Consider the following 18,790-nt stretch of genomic DNA (forward strand, 5'->3'; position numbering starts at 1 on the left):
AATGCTGACGATGAGGTGGAAGACAAAACATTCATCAAAAATATCGTGTACAATGAAGTATTCCAAAATATAGTATAATCAGCCCATAAAATCAAGGTATCACATCCTTACGTTTTATTTTAAATTTAATTAACATATTATTGCAACCTCATACTAAAATAATAATTTTCATTATGTGTTTTACTTATTCAGCTCACAAATCAATGAATCAGATAAAATATCCAGTCTGCAATGTGGTAGTCATGTCATTTATGTCATTGCTTCGAATTTTTACCTAATAAGGTATAACTTTTACAATCCTTCTATTTGTTCAAGATAATACTCATTTTTTAAAATTTTATATAGCTCAATTGTACTTAATAAATGATTATATTTTTTTTTCACGTTGCGTATCTTTGAGTACTTTCAATTTTATTCTTTTCTTATTTTTGATTCTAATGCATCAAAAATAACATCATATATTTTAATATATAAAAATTATTAATATATATATATAACATTGAGTTATTATCCAGAGTTTATTCATGTAATTGATCAATGAGATTAACCGTACTACTATAATTCCGTTGCGTGTGAGTTTGAAAAGCTCCCCCGGCAAAGGTATGGGGCCCACGTCATTTATCCGTATTTATTAAAACTAAAAAAAAGAAAAATCATTCACATTTTTCGGATGATCTTATTTATTTTTATTTTCTCAAAATTTAAAATATCTTAATCACCATCTTCTTTTTATCTTCATCTCTAGGGATCAGTTCTCCCAGATTATTGTACTGGTGAAGTTTATAGCGTTTGAGGCAGAGAATGAGGATTGAATCGGACACTGATGGAGTATCGGCTTCCAGGAATCATTTGGTCTTTGCTTATTATGTCACTGGCCATGGCTTTGGTCATGCCACTCGTGTAGTTGAGGTCTGTTTTTTTTTTTTTTTTTTTAATTATATATATATTTATATATATTTGATGGCTGATTATGGTGACGATCATGGTGGATGGACAGGTGGTGCGTCATCTAATAATGGCCGGGCATGACGTGCATGTGGTAACTGGTGCTCCTGAGTTCGTTTTCACTTCTGAAGTTCAATCCCCTCGCCTATTCCTTCGCAAGGTTTAAACTCGTTACACTCGATAGTTTCAATTCAATGTCTCTTCTGTACTGATGTATATTTGAAAACAACAGTGTTGCTTGTACATACACATGAGCATATGAAATTCGTGGAAGAGCGATTTGATTATAGTTATTGATTGGATTATTGGATTGTAAAATTAATATAGGTTCTGTTAGACTGTGGAGCGGTTCAGGCAGATGCATTGACCGTGGATCGTCTTGCTTCCTTGGAAAAGGTTTTTTTTATCTGGGAAATAAATAGTAATAATAAAAAGCTTTTGATTTGACTTTGTAAATACCCTTTTCTCATTGTTTTTTTTTTCTTTTCAATTTGGGTGTTTTTAGTATTCACAGACAGCTGTGGTACCTCGGGCTTCCATTTTGGCAACAGAAGTGGAGTGGCTGAACTCTATTAAAGCTGACTTAGTGGTATATAGCTAATTTTCTTTTCATTCGTTTCTCAAATTCTCACATATTAGAAAATCGGTTGAATAAAACGCATGCTTGGTGGTTGTCTTAGTGATACTTAATTGGGGTGGTATATATACACAAACATATAGGTCTCCGATGTTGTTCCAGTTGCATGCCGTGCAGCAGCTGATGCCGGAATTCGCTCTGTTTGCGTCACCAACTTTAGGTATATCTTTTATCGTTTGTTGGCTCATCAGTTAGTGATAATTTTACTATGTAGCTTATTGTAGGATGTTCTTACTTGTTAGAATTAGCCATAAATTTTCTTCCTTGTTCTATGGGTAATGGAAGGCATTTTCTGTTAAAAATTCCCTGGTCATCTATGCAGTTTTACTTAGTATAAGCTGACTGCAACTTTGTTAGCCTTCATGATTTTTAATTCAACATCAATGAATCTAGAAAAAATATTGTTTCCAAGTCATTGTTGGCTTATGAAAAATAATTCTTCGTTTAGATATGGGAGAGATGGCATTTTAATATTTTGAAAATGTTTTCATTTGTCTAATTTCTTAATTTGCACTATTACAGTTGGGACTTCATCTATGCAGAGTACGTCATGGCTGCTGGACATCATCATCGGTCAATAGTTTGGCAGGTTAAGTTTTACTTGCTATATCTTAATACAGTATTTTTCTCCTCTTAATTGGTGTTTATCCTCTTAATGTTGCCTTCACTCTTTTGGGTTTTTGAGTATGTTTTTTTTGGTGTCCTCCAGCAATGATAAACTTGTCTCTCTTAAAATGTGATACAGATAGCAGAAGATTATTCTCACTGTGAATTTTTGATCCGCCTGCCTGGATACTGCCCAAGTAAGTTTATTTGACATATTTTCCAGATCGTGGCATCTCTTGTTACACTAAGTTCAATTTATATGTATGTTTCCCGGGCTTTTAACTAATTTCTCTTGAATTGTATACTTATAATTACAGTGCCTGCTTTTCGGGATGTTATTGATGTTCCCCTGGTTGTTAGAAGATTGCACAAATCCCGCAAGGAGGTTTGAGGCTCACAGTTTTTCTTAAACCCATCGATTGCTTAATTAATTCATGATCTCATTATATTTTCTTCTTTAGGTGAGGAAGGAACAAGGCATTGAGGAGGAAGTGAAGCTAGCTATTCTGAACTTCGGTGGGCAGGTTAGCTTAATTTTCTTATATACGATGTTGCTTCAGTTTTCAGTGTCATCTGGTGCATGACCCTTCTTGCACCTTTAAGAGTTCTTCATTAATACAGAGATCAAAGTAGGTAATAAATAGTTGAATGACTTAACCAGAAACATTGTAGGAGGCATTGTTGATATTGGAAATTTGACTTCCCAGTCAGTAGAGGATAATAAGTTACATTTTTAGTAGCGAATCATTAGACTTTTTTAAGACATTTGTTTTCAAGTCACATTATGTATTTTATTTATCAACACTTTTAGAATTGTTGATATTGGAAATTTTACTTCCCAGTCAGTTGAGGATAATAAGTTACACTTTTAGTAGTGAATTATTAGGCTTTTTTAAGACATTTGTTTTCAAATCACATTATGTATTTTATTTATCAACACTTTTATGTAGAATTGTCTTGTCCTATTTGCCTGAGATTGCATGTCCAGTGAATTCTGATTATACCTTGTTTCTTTTTCTATTTTGCAGCCAGCAGGCTGGAAGTTAAAGGAGGAATTTTTACCTCCTGGTTGGCTGTGCCTGGTACTTCTTGTATCTTATACTGTATACATTCCTTTAAAAGTGTGCACCACATGTGCATACCCTTTCGAACACTTTTTTTTTTAATTTATTTTGGGGTATTAGGTCTGTGGTGCATCTGACACTCAGGAGCTTCCTCCAAATTTTATAAAGCTGGCAAAAGATACATATACACCTGATCTTATAGCAGCATCTGACTGTATGCTTGGTATGTATGAAACTTGTCAATGCAAGCTGGATTTTGTAGATACTGAATGAATTAAATATATCATTTGTAGGAAAAATTGGTTATGGCACTGTGAGTGAGGCCCTGGCATACAAGCTACCTTTTGTTTTTGTTCGCCGAGATTATTTCAATGAAGAACCTTTCTTAAGAAATATGCTTGAGGTATAATTGATTTATTAATTATTTTTGTTCCTTATCATTTTAAACCTGTAATTAAGAACCTGATGTTGTTCATTGCTTCTTCTGATTTACTCTCTTCCTTCTCTCTTTTTCCTTAAAAATTCTTACCAAACATTTGATATGAATTGGGGTACAATAATTATTTGAACAGTTTTACCAAGGAGGTGTTGAGATGATTAGAAGGGATTTACTTACTGGCCATTGGGCACCTTATCTTGAACGTGCAATTACTTTGAGACCATGCTATGAAGCAGGCATCAATGGTGGTGAGGTATCCTCTTCTCCTTTGGAGTTCTCTGATTCCTTAAATGTTTCCATTAAGTGTCATCATGGTAATCATATATAATTTAGGGAAAATACAGCAGGTCAAACTATTTTAGTTTGGTAATTGATCACTTAGTAATTAATGCCAGTGATGTGATGATTATTCATGGATTAACTTTAATGTTTAGGAGGAAGGGATTGTTTAAGAAAAAATTCATTTTGAAAGCAGATTTTGTAATTTCAAAACTCAAATCCCTGAATTCTTGAAATTGTCGAATGATTGTAAAGTATGTCAATTTTTAAAAGTATTGAAATGTGTGTTGGTTTGAACATTAGAGTCTGATTGTCTTAAGGTTCTTTTTTTTTTCTTTTCCAAAATGGATACTGCTGTCTAAAGTGGTTTGTTTTGAGTCTTGGTAACCATGGTTTCTTGCAGTTTTTCTGCTGCTTGTTAGTAGGAAAATTGTTTTGTAGTTTTTCTTCATGTTTTGTTTTAATTTTTGGGCTGCAGGTTCCTGCACCCTACTCCACTCTTTGTATTATCTCTCTGTATTAAATAATGCAAGTAGTTTTGTTTTATTTCAAAAAAAAAGAATTATGGTTTCTTGCAAGGCATATGATATTATTTGGCAGGCCTAGGCTAGCACATTGAAGGTTGTGTCAAGCTTGCTAGATATAATTACATTATGTGTTCATTTCCTAACAGATTATTATTATTTTATGATTATTGAAGCTTAACTAAATTAGTAAAAGAGAAAAAAGTCATGGAAGAATGACTTAATATTTTGTAATAGTTCTGGAAAAAGATGTTTATTGTTTCATTATGCGCCATTATTACTAGTCTAAAGAAGTTTTAAATCACAGGTGGCGGCTCACATATTGCAGGAGACAGCTTTTGGTAAAAATTATGCGTCTGATAAGGTAAACAATGATTTTTTTCTCAAAAATAGAGAGGAAAAACTAGAGTGAAAAACTATCTTTTACCTTGATTTAGACTAGGCTATTATACATAATTTATAGGAGAAGTTTGACAGCAAATCTGCCACTAATTCTCCAAATGTCACCATGAATCATAGAAAAGGGATGAAACATTTTATAGCCTTAAATATGATATGTGTTTCTCACGTGTTTTGAAATCTGACAAACCTAACATTGAAAACCACTGATGTATCCCCAAAATATCTGGATATATCTCCGATAAATATGACTCTCAGCTACACTGTTATACCGACAGTGAGATAATATCAATTTTAATCGATATTTCCCCAGAAAATCGTGGATAAATGGAAAGAAATAGTTTAAAGGTAGCAAAAGTGTCGAGACCCTCCAATTTCTGATAAATCCCCGAAATGTCGACCGATATTGTCGATATTTTCTTCCTTCGGTACACGACATAGCTTACATTTTTTGTGAAAACCGTATTATGAAAATAAAATTTTTGCTAGCCAATGATGCGAGAAGATTTACATCCAAACTTATGTTCTGCTCAATTGAAATGTAGCTTAGTGGAGCTAGAAGGTTGCGTGATGCCATTATTCTTGGGTATCAACTACAAAGGGTCGTTGGGCGAGATATCTGCATTCCAGATTGGTATGCAAATGCTGAAAGTGAACTTGGTCTTGGAAGCGGATCACCCACTTTCCAAATGAGCGAGAAAAGTTCCTTGATGAACTCGTGAGATTTAACTTTTTAGTAGTTTTGTTCTGGTAAGACAACTAGTGCTATTGCAATTTGTTTTGCTTTACATCATTCAACTTCTGCTTTCAGATTCACAGAAGACTTCGAGATTCTTCATGGAGATACTCAAGGTCTTCCAGACACATTAACTTTTTTGAAGAGCTTAGCAGAATTAGACGCTGTTTATGATTTGGGGAAAAATGCTGAGAAGCGCCAGATGCGGGAGCGTAAGGCTGCTGCTGGACTTTTTAATTGGGAGGTCTAACTATTTTAACTAAAATTCCACAAGTTATTTCTTTCTAGTCTTTGCACTGTGCTTCTCAATAAATGAGATTATGTCCTTGTTTATTACATGAAAGTATGCACAGCAGTTCCATACCATCACATCTTATAATTGCAATGAATAATTGACTTCATTTCATCCAGTTATCGGTACACAATGACATTGATATACATATGACTTATTAGAGTTTGGTGCTCTGCATGACAACATTGATTTCTGAACGTCACAGGGGAATTATGCCTTAAGAAGGATTTTCATTTTTTTCTCTACTATCACACAAATCTGGATTAGTTACAGCTGAGCCACACTACTTATCCTCAAAAAATAAACAGATGAAAAACTTTATTATGATAAAATATCATGTGTTGTAGTGCATGAACATGTACGTCTGCACATTTATGAATAGAAGGCCCTGGGCTTATATATGCATGCACACATTTTAGGAGTTTCAATACTGATTCTATATTTCATCTTCGGTGTTACTGGGCAGACTGTGGGTTGTAGCATCCGCCTATTAAGATTCATTAGCACCTATAAAATGTGGCAAGTTGTTTCAATACTAATTTTATATTACAAATTAAATTTGGATTACAGGAAGAAATTTTTGTGACCAGAGCACCTGGGCGTTTAGATGTAATGGGAGGGATTGCTGACTATTCGGGGAGCCTTGTATTACAGGTGCTGCATTTCTCGCTATATAGCTTAGCGTACAACTTTATTGCCCTGATCTCAGTAGTTATTATACTCCTGCCTTTTTTGAATCTGTACTCATTTTTGTTTCAACAGATGCCAATTAGAGAAGCCTGTCATGTTGCTATCCAAAGGGTTCATCCAAGTAAACATAGACTTTGGAAACATGCACAGGCCCGACAGCAAGCTGAAGGACATTGTTTAACACCCGTCTTGCAAATTGTAAGTTCAAGTTGGTTTTGTCTTCAAGTTTATTGTAAAAATACATGGACTTGATTTTTATTTTCCTTTGAAACAATGAAGCACATTTCTTATATTAAGTAGGCTGTGAATCAGTAAGTGCAGCATTTTCTATTCATAATGTAAGCTTGCATACATTTAGAATATATTGAATGGATTGTGTATTTAGAGATGAAAATAGAACAAATGTATTAGATACATCAAAATTGCATATTTTATAATGTTTTCTTTGTTATTTTGGTAGGTGTCATATGGTTCAGAATTGAGCAATCGTGGCCCAACCTTTGACATGGATCTATCTGATTTTATGGATGGAGGAAAGCCAATATCATATGAGAAGGCAAATAAATTCTTTGCTAAGGATCCTTCCCAAAAGTATATCAATCTTCTTCGTTTAATATGCTGTCTGTATCTTTGCCTTAATATCCTACTTACATGGTCTGTGCGTTCTTAGGTGGGCAGCATATGTTGCGGGTGCTATTCTGGTTTTAATGACAGAATTAGATGTGCGTTTTGAGGATAGTTTAAGTATTCTGGTATGTGTTTCTTATACTTTTTTAAAAGTATGTAGATTTGTATATTATCCATGAATAGGGATTTGTTGCTAATTTCAGACATTTGTTTGCTCTCTCTCTCTGTACACACGCACACCAATAGTGGCAAGAAACTAAAGTTTCAATTAATTACCAAGAAAATACACAATTCAGCTTCTATTTACCTACAAGATGACAAAAATAAAGCTACCTCTTTATAGCAATAGTGGCAAGAAACTAAAGTTTCATATTAATTACCAAGAAAATACACAATTCAGCTTCTATTTACGTACAAGATGACAAGTTATCATTCCTTGGAGGTCATTGTTGTAGGTTTTTAGTAGCCAGGGTTTTATGCAACTGGTCATTTCAAGAACTTAGGACTGCATTTTCTTTTTAAAAGCCATTTCGAAGATTCAAATTTGGTGTACAGGTATCTTCTACTGTCCCTGAAGGTAAAGGAGTATCTTCTTCTGCTTCTATTGAGGTCGCTACCATGTCTGCCATAGCTGCTTCTCATGGTAACTTTATTATTTTGCATTTTCCAACTTCATAGTTTTGTTGTATATAAAGTACATGTCAGTTGTTAGCTATATGGAATATATTCTTAGTGTTATGCTTGTTTCTTATGAAAATGACAGTCGGTCTTTGATGAGCTATACAATAAGGAATTAAAACCAGTCTTTTCATAAAAAAGTCGTTTTCTTATTCACAAAGTTCATGGGAGAATAATGTCAGTGATATTGAATATTAAAAATTTAAGTTTTGAACTACTTTATTTAATATTAGTGCATTAGACATATGTTAAAAATGGATTAAGGTTAGAACTATATTTAAAAAATAGTGCATACTAGGACATATGCTGCCTTTACAGTAAGACATAAACATACTTTTCTAGTCTATACAGTTAGGTATTTGAAAGCACTCATATTGGTGTTCTGTTTAATCAGAAGACTAACTGAAACCAAAAAAGGTTCATGATGGAGGAATGTAGGGTGAAGTGGCATACTAGTTTGGAGATTCTGAAAATTAGTATTTACTATTTTGACATATGCCATTGAATGTAAAGTTTAATGCCGATGTCCATTAGTTTATACCTCCATGTTATTAAATAAATATTAGCTGTCACATTTAACTCTTATCAATGTAAATTTCATTGGAAACATGACTTTGGAAGAATGCTTGGGTAAAACATAATGTTGTTTTCTTTTGTGTTCTTAGAGCTTGGTATTATTGTAGAAGTTGGAGTAGATTGTTGTTTTCTTCATTTTTGGCATTAACTGCGGTAGGCAATCAAGCTAGTTATTGGTTGTCAGATGTTGACAGCAAGAAATTTATGTTTCCAATTGTTGTTTCAGTTTCCTAGTCTATAGGAATTCCTATTTATTGTATTTATTTTTTAATATAAAGGGTCTTAGAGGTATGTTGTATATATAGCCTAGTTCTATGTTGTAAAAGATAGAGAATACAGAAATAAAAATAATTTCTCTCATACCATTTTCTTCATGGTATCAGAGCAATAGAAGCTCAAAATTGGGATTTATTTTGCAATTTTTCTTCAGCCCTCTCTTAAAAATTTAGGGTTTAGTATTCTTGAGGTTCAATCCTGGAAAACTATTTTCGAGTGTTATTCTATTCTCACCTCCGGCCCAGGGAGATTGCCCAGCTTTCGATCGGCGGAACCCCGAACTCCGGTGCCCAGCAAAGTCGCGCGTGAGCCCCACGCGCCTCCGTCATCCTCTGCCAGCTATGCCACGCGTCGGCGCTTGTAGGTGCGTGACTACCTTCGACGACCTCTTTTTTAGGCGTCTTCCTCGTCTCCGGCGCGCCACTCGTCCGTGCTCCATTGCCTCGTCTCCGTTGGTATTTCTCTATGGCAGAACAAAGCTCTTCACAATATTTCTCTTTAGTTGCATAACAAAGCAACACTCATGCACTCCAGGTTATTCAAACCCCTCATACCCATTGGATTGTGGATTCCGGTGCTTCAGACCACATGACAGGTGACAGATCATTGTTTTCATTTTTTAGCAAATGCTCCAATGATAGCACTGTCCGTATAGCAGATGGCTCGTGTTCGAGAATAGATGGAATTGGGACCATAACAATCACTCCAAATCTTGTTTTAAATTTTGTTCTTTACGTTCCCAAACTTGATTGCAATTTAATCTTAGCGAGCAAACTGAATAGAGATCTTGATTGTGACTAATTTTTGTGTTTTTCAGGATGTGGAACCAGGGATGATGATTGGCCAGGCTGAGTTCAGTAAGGGCTTGTATCTGCCAAAAATCAAAACCTTTGAGTCTAACCATGGAAATCATTGTTGTCTCTCTCAATGCCAATCTCTTACATCAGTAAACTAGTCCAATAAAATCAGTACAATCACATTATGGCATTACCGTCTAGGTCATCCAAATTTCGTGTACCTCAAAGACTTATTCCCATCCCTATTTGTCAATATAAACCCTCAGTCCCTCCGGTGTGATATTTGTCAATTTTCTAAACACTCTCGTCATTCTTTTGCCCCAAGACCTCATCAACCCTCCCATCCCTTCTCACCCATTGACGGGGATATTTGGGGACCATCCAAAATTCAGAATATCAGTGGGACACATTGGTTCTTGTTACTAGTTCACGATCATAGCCGCTTAAGTTGGACATTCCTCATGAAAGAAAAGTCTGAAACAAATCAGATTTTCCAAAACTTCACAAAATGATTCAAACTCAATTTCAAACAAACATTCAGGTATTAAAAACCGACAATGCTCGTGACTTCCTCAATTCTGTCCTTGGATCATATTTTGCAATCGCATGGGATTGTTCATCAAAGTTCTCGCGTTGACACACCACAACAAAATGGTGTGGCCGAACGCGAAAATCGCCATTTACTTGAGGTATCTCGATCCTTACTTTTTTCATCTCATGTTCCAAAAAGATTCTAGGGTGAAGCTATCCTCACAGCTACCTATCTCATAAATAGAATGCCATCATGAGTCCTAAAGTTCAAAACTCCGCTGCAAATCCTTCTTGAATCGTATCCTCACTCACATCTTGTGTCTCAAATTCTCCTTCGTGTCTTTGGCTGTGTTGCATTTGTCCATGTTCACTCCTCACACCGAAGCAAACTCGATGCCCGCACCACCAAATGTATCCTTCTTGGCTACTCATCCAATAAAAAAGGCTACAAATGCTACTGTCCAATTTCCAAAAAGTTGTTCCACTCCATGGATGTCACTTTCTTTGAATACCAACCTTATTACACCAATTCTACAATTCCGGGGGAGAACCATAGTTAGGAATTGCAAAATTGAGACTTTTTTTTTCTCTCATTGACAATACAGTTGATTCTCCTCCGAATACTTCTCCTCACAACACAATTCTACCAAGAACATCACCAACTCCTTCCATTGCCCATACTCCAAACTATTCAGTTGAATCACATGAGCCAAGAAATTCTCATCCAATCTCTTCTTCAATTCCTATCCACATTCCAAGCTAAGAGGTCCAACCTCATCATTCAGCCAAATCAAATGAATCAAGAACTCCTCATCCAATCTCTTCAAGTCCTGTTCCAATCCCAAGTAAAGAGATCCAGGCTTACTCAAGGAGAAAGAAACAACTAGCAAGCATTGAACAAGCCACTACACAAACTCAGCAAGGTCAAGAATATGATCCGATCCCATTCATCCTTGAAAAAACACAGGAAGATGCTAGACCTGAACCTATTATAGAAGAAAATGTGTCAGATGATCTAAACATCCCCATTGCTCACAGAAAGGGGGTACGCTCTTGCATTCACAATTATCTGAGTTACTCAAGCCTATCTCCTACATATAGAGCCTTTATCCTCCTTGGACCAAGTTCAGGTTCCCACATCGGTCCAAGAAGCCCTACAGATTCTTGATTGGAAGGCTACCATGATGGAAGAAATTAGAGCACTTGAAAATAATGAAACATGGATCCTCACAGATCTACCTCTTGGCAAACGCACAGTTGGCTGCAGATGAATCTTCTCAGTCTGGCATAAGGAGGATGGAATCATTGAAAGATTCAAGGCCTGCTTAGTGGCCAAAAGATTCACTCAATCCTATGGCATTGATTACCAAGAGACGTTTGCTCTTGTTGCTAAGTTGAACACCATCCGAGTTCTCTTGTTGATTGCAGTAAACAAAGAATGACCTTTATTCCAACTTGATGTAAAGAATGCATTTCTTAACGGAGATCTAGTGGAAGAAGTATACATGGATGTCCCTCCAGGATTTGAGGACAGATTCACTAAGGGAAAGGTGTGCAAACTCAATAAATCCTTTATGGGCTCAAGCAATCCCCTCGAGCCTGGTTTGACAGGTTTGCAAAAGTTCTAAAGGGAGATGGCTACACTCAGTGCCAGTCATATCACACTCTGTTTGTAAAACATTCAGCGGGGGTGTTAATAGTTTATGTCGATGATATTGTGGTTACAGGATATTTCATGGAGGAAATTACTCATCTCAAGTAGCTCCTCTCCAGTGAATTTGAGATAAAGGATGTAGGTCAATTAAGATACTTCCTAGGGATGGAAGTGGTAAGATCCAGCCTAGGCATTTTAGTCACTCAACGAAAATATGTCATCGACCTTTTACAGGAAACATGGGTGATTGGGTGCAAGCCAGTTGACACACCGATGGATCCTAATACCAAACTTGGAGCACAGACAGACGGAATAAAAGTTGATCGGGGAAGGTACCAACGTCTCGTGGGAAAATTAATCTACCTAACTCACACTCGGCCTGATATAAGCTTTGCTGTAAGTGTTGTTAGTCAATTTCTCAGCAGAGGAACACATGGATGTTGTATATCAGATTCCTAGGTACCTCAAAGGAACGCCAGGAAAATGGCTAATGTTCAGAAAAACTTTTCACAGGGATCTTAAAATCTACATAGGTGCAGACTGGGCTGTTTCTCTCACTGACCGAAGATCCACTTCCGATACTGCTCCTATATTTGGGGAAATCTCGTATCTTGGCGCAGCAAGAAGCAACCAGGTAGTAGCTCGCAGCAGTGCTGAAGCAGAATTCTGTGCCTTAGCACATGGAATTTATGAAGGAATGTGGCTGAAAACACTTACTTGATGAACTCAGAATTCGCCTTGAAGGCCCTATAAATGTTTTATGTGATAATCAATCAGCTAAAACAATTGCGAAGAATTCAGTCCATCATGATAGAACCAAACATGTCAAAATTGATCGTCATTTCATCAATGAGAAGATTGAAGGTAAAATCATCACCTTGAAGCATGTTCCCTCAAGACAACAAGCAGCTCCCTCAAGACAACAAGCAGCTGACATCTTAACCAAAACTCTCCATTGCCCTAATTTCAGTGAACTCAGCTCCAAACTAAGAATGTTTAGCATATATCATCTAGCTTGAGGGGGAGTGTTGGAAATCAAGCTAGTTATTGGTTGTCAGATGTTGATAGCAAGGAATTTATGTTTTCAATTGTTGTTTCAGTTTCCTAGTCTATAGGAATTCCTGTTTATTGTATTTATTTTTGAATGTGTAGGGTCTTAGAGGTATGTTGTATATATAGTCTAATTCTATGTTGTAAAAGATAGAGAATACAGAAATAAAAATAATTTCTCTCATACCATTTTCTTTAACTACTAATTGTCAACATAGACTATCTTGCATACACAAACTATTTAAGCTGACTGCTCTACTTTGCAGGATTAACTATTAATCCAAGAGATCTTGCATTGCTTTGCCAAAAGGTTAGACTTTAAAAGAGTGTTCTCTCCTATACTTTTTCCTACATTACTGTTGAGATGTCCTGAATTATGTTCCAGAAGAATGTTTAAATCATTATTTTTCAATTCGTTATTAGGTGGAGAATCATATTGTTGGAGCTCCGTGTGGTGTTATGGACCAGATGACTTCAGCTTGTGGCGAAGCCAATAAACTTCTTGCAATGGTGTGCCAGGTATTCATTGATAAGAACAACCTTGCTGCTATTGCTACCGAGATTAGAAGATAATTGTTAAATTTACTTGTCATTTTGCAGCCTGCTGAGGTAATTGGGCTTGTTGAAATTCCTGGCCACATCCGATTTTGGGGAATTGATTCCGGAATAAGACACAGGTAGAAAGGCTTCAATATTCTCACTGGTCCATTGCAGCTTATTTATGTTGGTGTGTCATCTATGATTATTGCCTTGTGTCATGGATGGGTTTTCTGAACTAACGATTTTACATGGGTCAAGAAAGAAATTTAATAAATTCATATGAATTTGAAAGGTTGAGTTACTTTTTTATATCGGTGCGTTATTCTTCTTCTTTATCAATATAGTGTACGCTTCTCGAATCCACAAATTAAAGAGGCTTTTATGTTTATTTTTCTCCTTTGTAGCGTTGGAGGTGCTGACTATGGATCTGTCAGGATAGGCACCTTTATGGGTCGAAAAATAATTAAGTCCATAGCATCTTCTATCCTATCTCGATCACTGCCTGATGCAAATGGATTCAACCTCGATGAGTTGGGTGATGATGGTATTGAACTACTAAAATCTGAAACATCATTAGATTACTTATGCAACCTGTCACCTCACAGGTAAACTTTTATCTGTAGGTTTTCTTTTTCTTTTTTTTTTTGAAGTGCAAATTTGCAATTATCTTAACTACTGGGTCATGCAATGCAATTAATTTGGTCATCATACTCTGAAATGAATTTGTCATTTCAAATTAAACTTTTGGTGTACAGATATGAGGCCGTTTATGTTAAGATGCTGCCCGAGTTCATGCTTGGTGAGACATTTGAGGAAAAATATGTTAACCACAATGATCCAGTCACAGTAATTGATCCAAAGCGTAATTATGGAGTTATAGCACCTACTAGACATCCTATATATGAAAATTTCCGGGTCAAGGTTAGAATTTTCAAGTTAACTGTTAAGCACCCGTCAATGAACAGCATATGGAAAAGTATATCAAAGATTGAATAGCATGCTTTCATCAAAGGGTGTGTCTATAGTTTGAAATTGATGTCTTCCCAATTTAGCCACTCACTCTTCCCCTGTGTCTATAGTTTGAAATTGATGTCTTCCCAATTTAGCTACTCACTCTTCCCCTGTGGTAAAGTTAACGACATTAGAGGTTGCTATCCTTCTCAGGTCATATGTTACAGGCTGTTTATACTTCCACCTGATTTGACGTTTTATGTTACATACACAACATATTTGTTGTTGTTTTAATTTATATATATGGTCTTATTTATTATTATGCATTTAATTTCACATGTCTTTCTCTCCCAATTGCTTGATTCCAGGCATTCAAAGCATTGTTAACATCAACAACGTCACACGAGCAACTTACAGCTCTTGGAGAATTATTGTATCAGGTATTTGAAAATTGTTTTAAAATTAATTTTGTAGTTACGTATACTTTTACAAACAATAGCAGCAGGCAGACGTTTAAGATCTAAGATCATAGCACAATTGAAATATTGCCTCATAAGAAACAAGTTAGAGGAGAATCTCTTTCAGGTTATTAGGAGAAAGAAAGAAAGAAGAAGATTGGAGAGCATATTTTTAGGGCGTTGAACTTTCTTCCAGATGTCTGAGGTTGTATTCAATTATTTTAAACTTTGAATGAAGTGGTTAACCATAGTATCTTAACTTTTACGTGGTAGAACCACTTCCCTTTTCCATTTCATGCCATTACTGGTTCGATCCAGATGCAGTCATTTGATAGATGGTGGCTGACTTGTCCATCCAAGTGGCAACTAGTGTAGTTTAGGGCAAGTTTGTTTACTTGTTTTCAATTACCTAACAAATCTGAACGTTCTCATAGATTTAGTTGGGACTTATCTACAAGTTAAACTGTTTGTGTGCTTAAATAAATCGAAATCTGGTTTGAAAAACACTACTTGGATTTAATTGGGATTTGATGGGTTGTGTAACATGGGATGATGAAAGAAAATCAAGAACCAAAAGTGCAGAACCAATAAGCAACAACAGTTGGTCTACAAGAAGAAACATGCATTTAATTTTCCTTACTGAACTTAAATATAAACATCTTGCAGTTGTCTTTTTTTTTCCTCCCTGGAAAGAAAATCCGACATAGAGAGACAAACAAACTACATAAAAACATTGTCTTGACTATTTTGTTTTTATTTATTATTTGTTCATTTTTGTCTAGTGCCATTATAGCTACAGTGCTTGTGGACTTGGCTCGGATGGAACGGATAGGCTTGTACAATTGGTACAAGAATTGCAACATAGTAAAGTCTCTAAATCTGATGAGGGGACATTGTTTGGAGCCAAGATAACAGGCGGAGGCTCAGGGGGAACAGTTTGTGTGATTGGAAGGAACTGCTTACAGAGCAGCCAACAAATTCTTGAGGTAACTTTTTGCACTAAAACATAGTTCTTCTCTTTCTCTTCATGATCACATTATAATTATAGTTCAACTTTGCATTTACTTGATTTTTCTTTTTTGACAATTTCTGGATAAAGACATAATACTTTTGTAAGATGAACAACCAAATGATTCTCGTCTTATGTTGTTTACATCTTTATATAAAATATTGTTGTCTTAAGATGGGGAGTACTGAGCTGTCAAATTGTTAACGTTCAGGTTCAGCAGAGATACAAAGATGCCACGGGCTATTTGCCCTTTATTTTTGAGGGTTCATCACCAGGCGCTGGGAAGTTTGGGTATCTTAGATTACGCCGTCGCAGCTCTGCCAAGCAAAATTAATTGAGATTTCAAAGGAACACTATTATTTTATTTTCTATTTATAACTAATATTAAACGTTTTCCAATAAGTTGCATCGATTAATAAAAATGACGTCTGTTTCTATTTATAAATTTATTTTTTAATTTATCTTTTATACAATGGGAATTTGAATCCCTCTCCCTCTATACGCTACACGCTCAATAGTCTCAATAGTAAAGTTCTTTTTTTTCATATAGTCCAGAAAGATGCGCGGAAAAAATTGACAGATTAAAAAAAAATAGAATTACCATTGAGCAAAATAATGAAACCTCATTCCCAAAATCGATATTAAAACCTCAGAACAATAGATAAAATCTTCCCAAAAGAAAAAAAAAAAGAAAAAACAAATCTTAACAAACATTTCAAAGATTCAAAAGAAAGTAAGTAAATAAAACAATATTTTAGAGTGATGAGATCTTTTTTTTTTTTTTTTTTTTTGAGATTTTTACAGAAAATGACTATGAGCCACTTTCTTACATTTTTACTAGGTGGATATTTTTTTCTTTCTTTTTTACTGTTTTGGTTTATTTTTTTTGTACTATCTTTATAATTTTTAATTTACAAAAATACTAATATGGTTATTGACACACATTACCCACCACACATCATTTTCTCTCTTTCTTCTTCCTCTATCATTTTTTCTCTCTTCTTCTTCCTCTATCATTTTTTTTCTCTTCTTCTTCTTCCTCTATCACCTCTCTGCCCAAGATCATCCTCCTTAGTTCCGGAAACCATGTAGGCACCATATTCTAGCTACTTTTCTCTGTTGCCGGCGTGACCCACTATGCTATCATATTTTCGTTTTGTTGATTTTTTTTGTTAATTTGATTTTATTTTTACTCCCTTGGTTGTTAGTGCATTTTATTATCTTGTTGTTTTTTATGTTTATGTTACCTTTTCTGTTTTGTTTTTTTTGATTGTTTGTTATATTTTCATATATATTAGTGCTATTTTTCATAAGGCATACAATGTGTTTGATGTAATGCTTGAATGATTGAGATAGGTTGTTTAGTGTTAGTTCTTATAATTCTTTTAGTATGTTTATTTTTTCATTTTATCAAGTGTTATTTTAGAGTTTGTGTTGGGCTCTTTCAGTGTTTAGGTTGTGTTGGGTTGTTGTTTTAGGGTTTGCCTGGGCAAGAAGATAAGCAAGTATCTATTAAATTTTGTTTATGTTTCAAGTTTTATTCTATTTTGCTGATCTCTAGTTTTTTTTATTAGTTAGATGTTGTTTTTCTATTGTTCTGTAGTGATTGTGGTGTTTTTGAAGTGTATTTTGCTGAGTACTTTTGTCGAAGAAGCAAGTGGTAAAAGTGGACAGTAATAGTGAAGCTCCAATAAAGCCCAAAGGTAAATGGAGGGCTTTTGGGTTGGGCAAATTGATCATGCATACCAAAATAATCAAGACTCCAACAACAACAAATCAACATAACAGCTACTGTTTTTATACTTTTGACATATGTTCATTGATTTTGAATTATAGACATATTTATTTTTATATTTAGTTTAATTCGTTGTTATATCACAATTTTGGATTATTGTCAAATTTTTTTATTGTTATTAATGTTGGACATCACATTTAAAAATTATGAATTCCCTTGAGCTTTTGTTTTGCCAAAATGTTGTCTATAATTTATTATATCAGCAGTTGTAATTTTAAAGTTTTTGTATTGATTTTAGTTTTGTCAACGTTACGTCAACACCAAAGCAACACAACATAAACTGGTAAAGGAATAAAATTACTAACATCAATTTTACAACAACACAATAGCATAAAATGAGAAACCAACACCATATCATATTTTTATTCTAATTTTTATTTATTTCTTATTTCTTATACTCTCTGTCAACTTATTTTCCTACCACACTCTCTCTCTGTTGGGAATACTTATACACGATCTTATTTATTTTCATGTAAATAATATATTAAACAAATTAATATAAGAAAACTTAGATCATGTTTCTGTTGGGGTTCTATACCTTTATTAAAACTCAATTTCTTTGTAATCTCATTTTATTATCAATAAAAGAATATAAATCATTTTTGACATGGTCAATCACTTTAATCACATGTTTTATTATCGTGATTATTTGTTTAATATGAACTTCTGTTAAATCCCGAGCATATAGCTAATCATATTTATAGTGACGTAATCACAGTGGAATATAAATATGATTATATGTTCAAAAATAAGTTAGTCCTAAGATTAGTCAGTGCACAGGATTTACACTGACTTGTCAATCTACGATATAATCTACTTACACATTGTAGTGTCAATCCCCAAAATTTGAAAACAATGACGCGGCAATAGAAAGACAAATGGCAAGGAATGGTTGGGTGATCAGGCTTAGGAGTGAACTGGTAGACCAGTGAAGAATTTTGACTGGCCAGTCAAGTGTCATGACCGACCAGGCATGACTTTGTCCGATCAATCACATGTTTGTCTGCCCAGGCATGGCCTTGTCCGATCAGTCACATGTTTATCTGCCTAGGCATGACCTTGGTCGACCGGTCATGACCATGTCCGACCAGCCAAGTGCATATCCGGCCAGCCAAGTGCATGTCTGCCCAGTCAAGTGCATGTCTGCCCAGTCAGGTGCATGTCCGCCCAGTGAAGGTTTGCCCGACCAGCCTGAATGTGATATGGATTGACTAGACAGAGCAGGGCTACGCAAGAG

The 18,790-nt window shown here is 35.2% G+C and overlaps 1 protein-coding gene across 4 annotated transcripts; it reads left to right on the forward strand.

The window, feature by feature from the left end:
• Positions 1 to 681: 681 nt before the first annotated feature.
• LOC133804197 (L-arabinokinase-like) lies at positions 682 to 16,203 on the forward strand. Of its 4 annotated transcripts, none has more exons than XR_009878352.1 (29): positions 683 to 909; positions 998 to 1,105; positions 1,273 to 1,341; positions 1,451 to 1,534; positions 1,666 to 1,742; positions 2,105 to 2,171; positions 2,328 to 2,385; positions 2,506 to 2,573; positions 2,650 to 2,712; positions 3,217 to 3,270; positions 3,373 to 3,475; positions 3,546 to 3,655; positions 3,825 to 3,944; positions 4,802 to 4,858; positions 5,439 to 5,611; positions 5,705 to 5,873; positions 6,492 to 6,575; positions 6,684 to 6,809; positions 7,072 to 7,202; positions 7,282 to 7,363; positions 7,794 to 7,881; positions 13,067 to 13,110; positions 13,224 to 13,319; positions 13,401 to 13,477; positions 13,745 to 13,945; positions 14,096 to 14,261; positions 14,660 to 14,731; positions 15,543 to 15,735; positions 15,970 to 16,203. XR_009878352.1 is itself a non-coding variant. In XM_062242356.1 (29 exons), the coding sequence occupies exons 1-29, from the start codon at positions 802 to 804 to the stop codon at positions 16,090 to 16,092; spliced, it is 2,982 nt and encodes a 993-aa protein (XP_062098340.1). In that variant the 5' UTR covers positions 685 to 801; the 3' UTR covers positions 16,093 to 16,203. The 4 variants fall into 4 exon arrangements, 1 of the variants encoding a protein (XP_062098340.1); XM_062242356.1 differs by having other exon boundaries at positions 685 to 909; positions 15,532 to 15,735; XR_009878353.1 differs by lacking the exons at positions 14,096 to 14,261; positions 15,970 to 16,203 and having other exon boundaries at positions 682 to 909; positions 15,532 to 15,627.
• Positions 16,204 to 18,790: the final 2,587 nt, after the last annotated feature.

This window comes from Humulus lupulus, chromosome X, assembly GCF_963169125.1.
Source record: "Humulus lupulus chromosome X, drHumLupu1.1, whole genome shotgun sequence".
Classification (NCBI taxonomy): Eukaryota; Viridiplantae; Streptophyta; class Magnoliopsida; order Rosales; family Cannabaceae; genus Humulus; species Humulus lupulus.

What these genes read in the sequence shown, in the direction of transcription:
- LOC133804197 (XM_062242356.1), top strand. Translation starts at nt 802, where the DNA reads ATGAGGATTGAATCGGACACTGATGGAGTATCGGCTTCCAGGAATCAT. An exon ending in ATGAAAATTTCCGGGTCAAG is followed by an intron (nt 14,262 to 14,659) that starts GTTAGAATTTTC and finishes GCTTGATTCCAG; the next exon opens with GCATTCAAAGCATTGTTAAC. An exon ending in GCAGCCAACAAATTCTTGAG is followed by an intron (nt 15,736 to 15,969) that starts GTAACTTTTTGC and finishes GTTAACGTTCAG; the next exon opens with GTTCAGCAGAGATACAAAGA.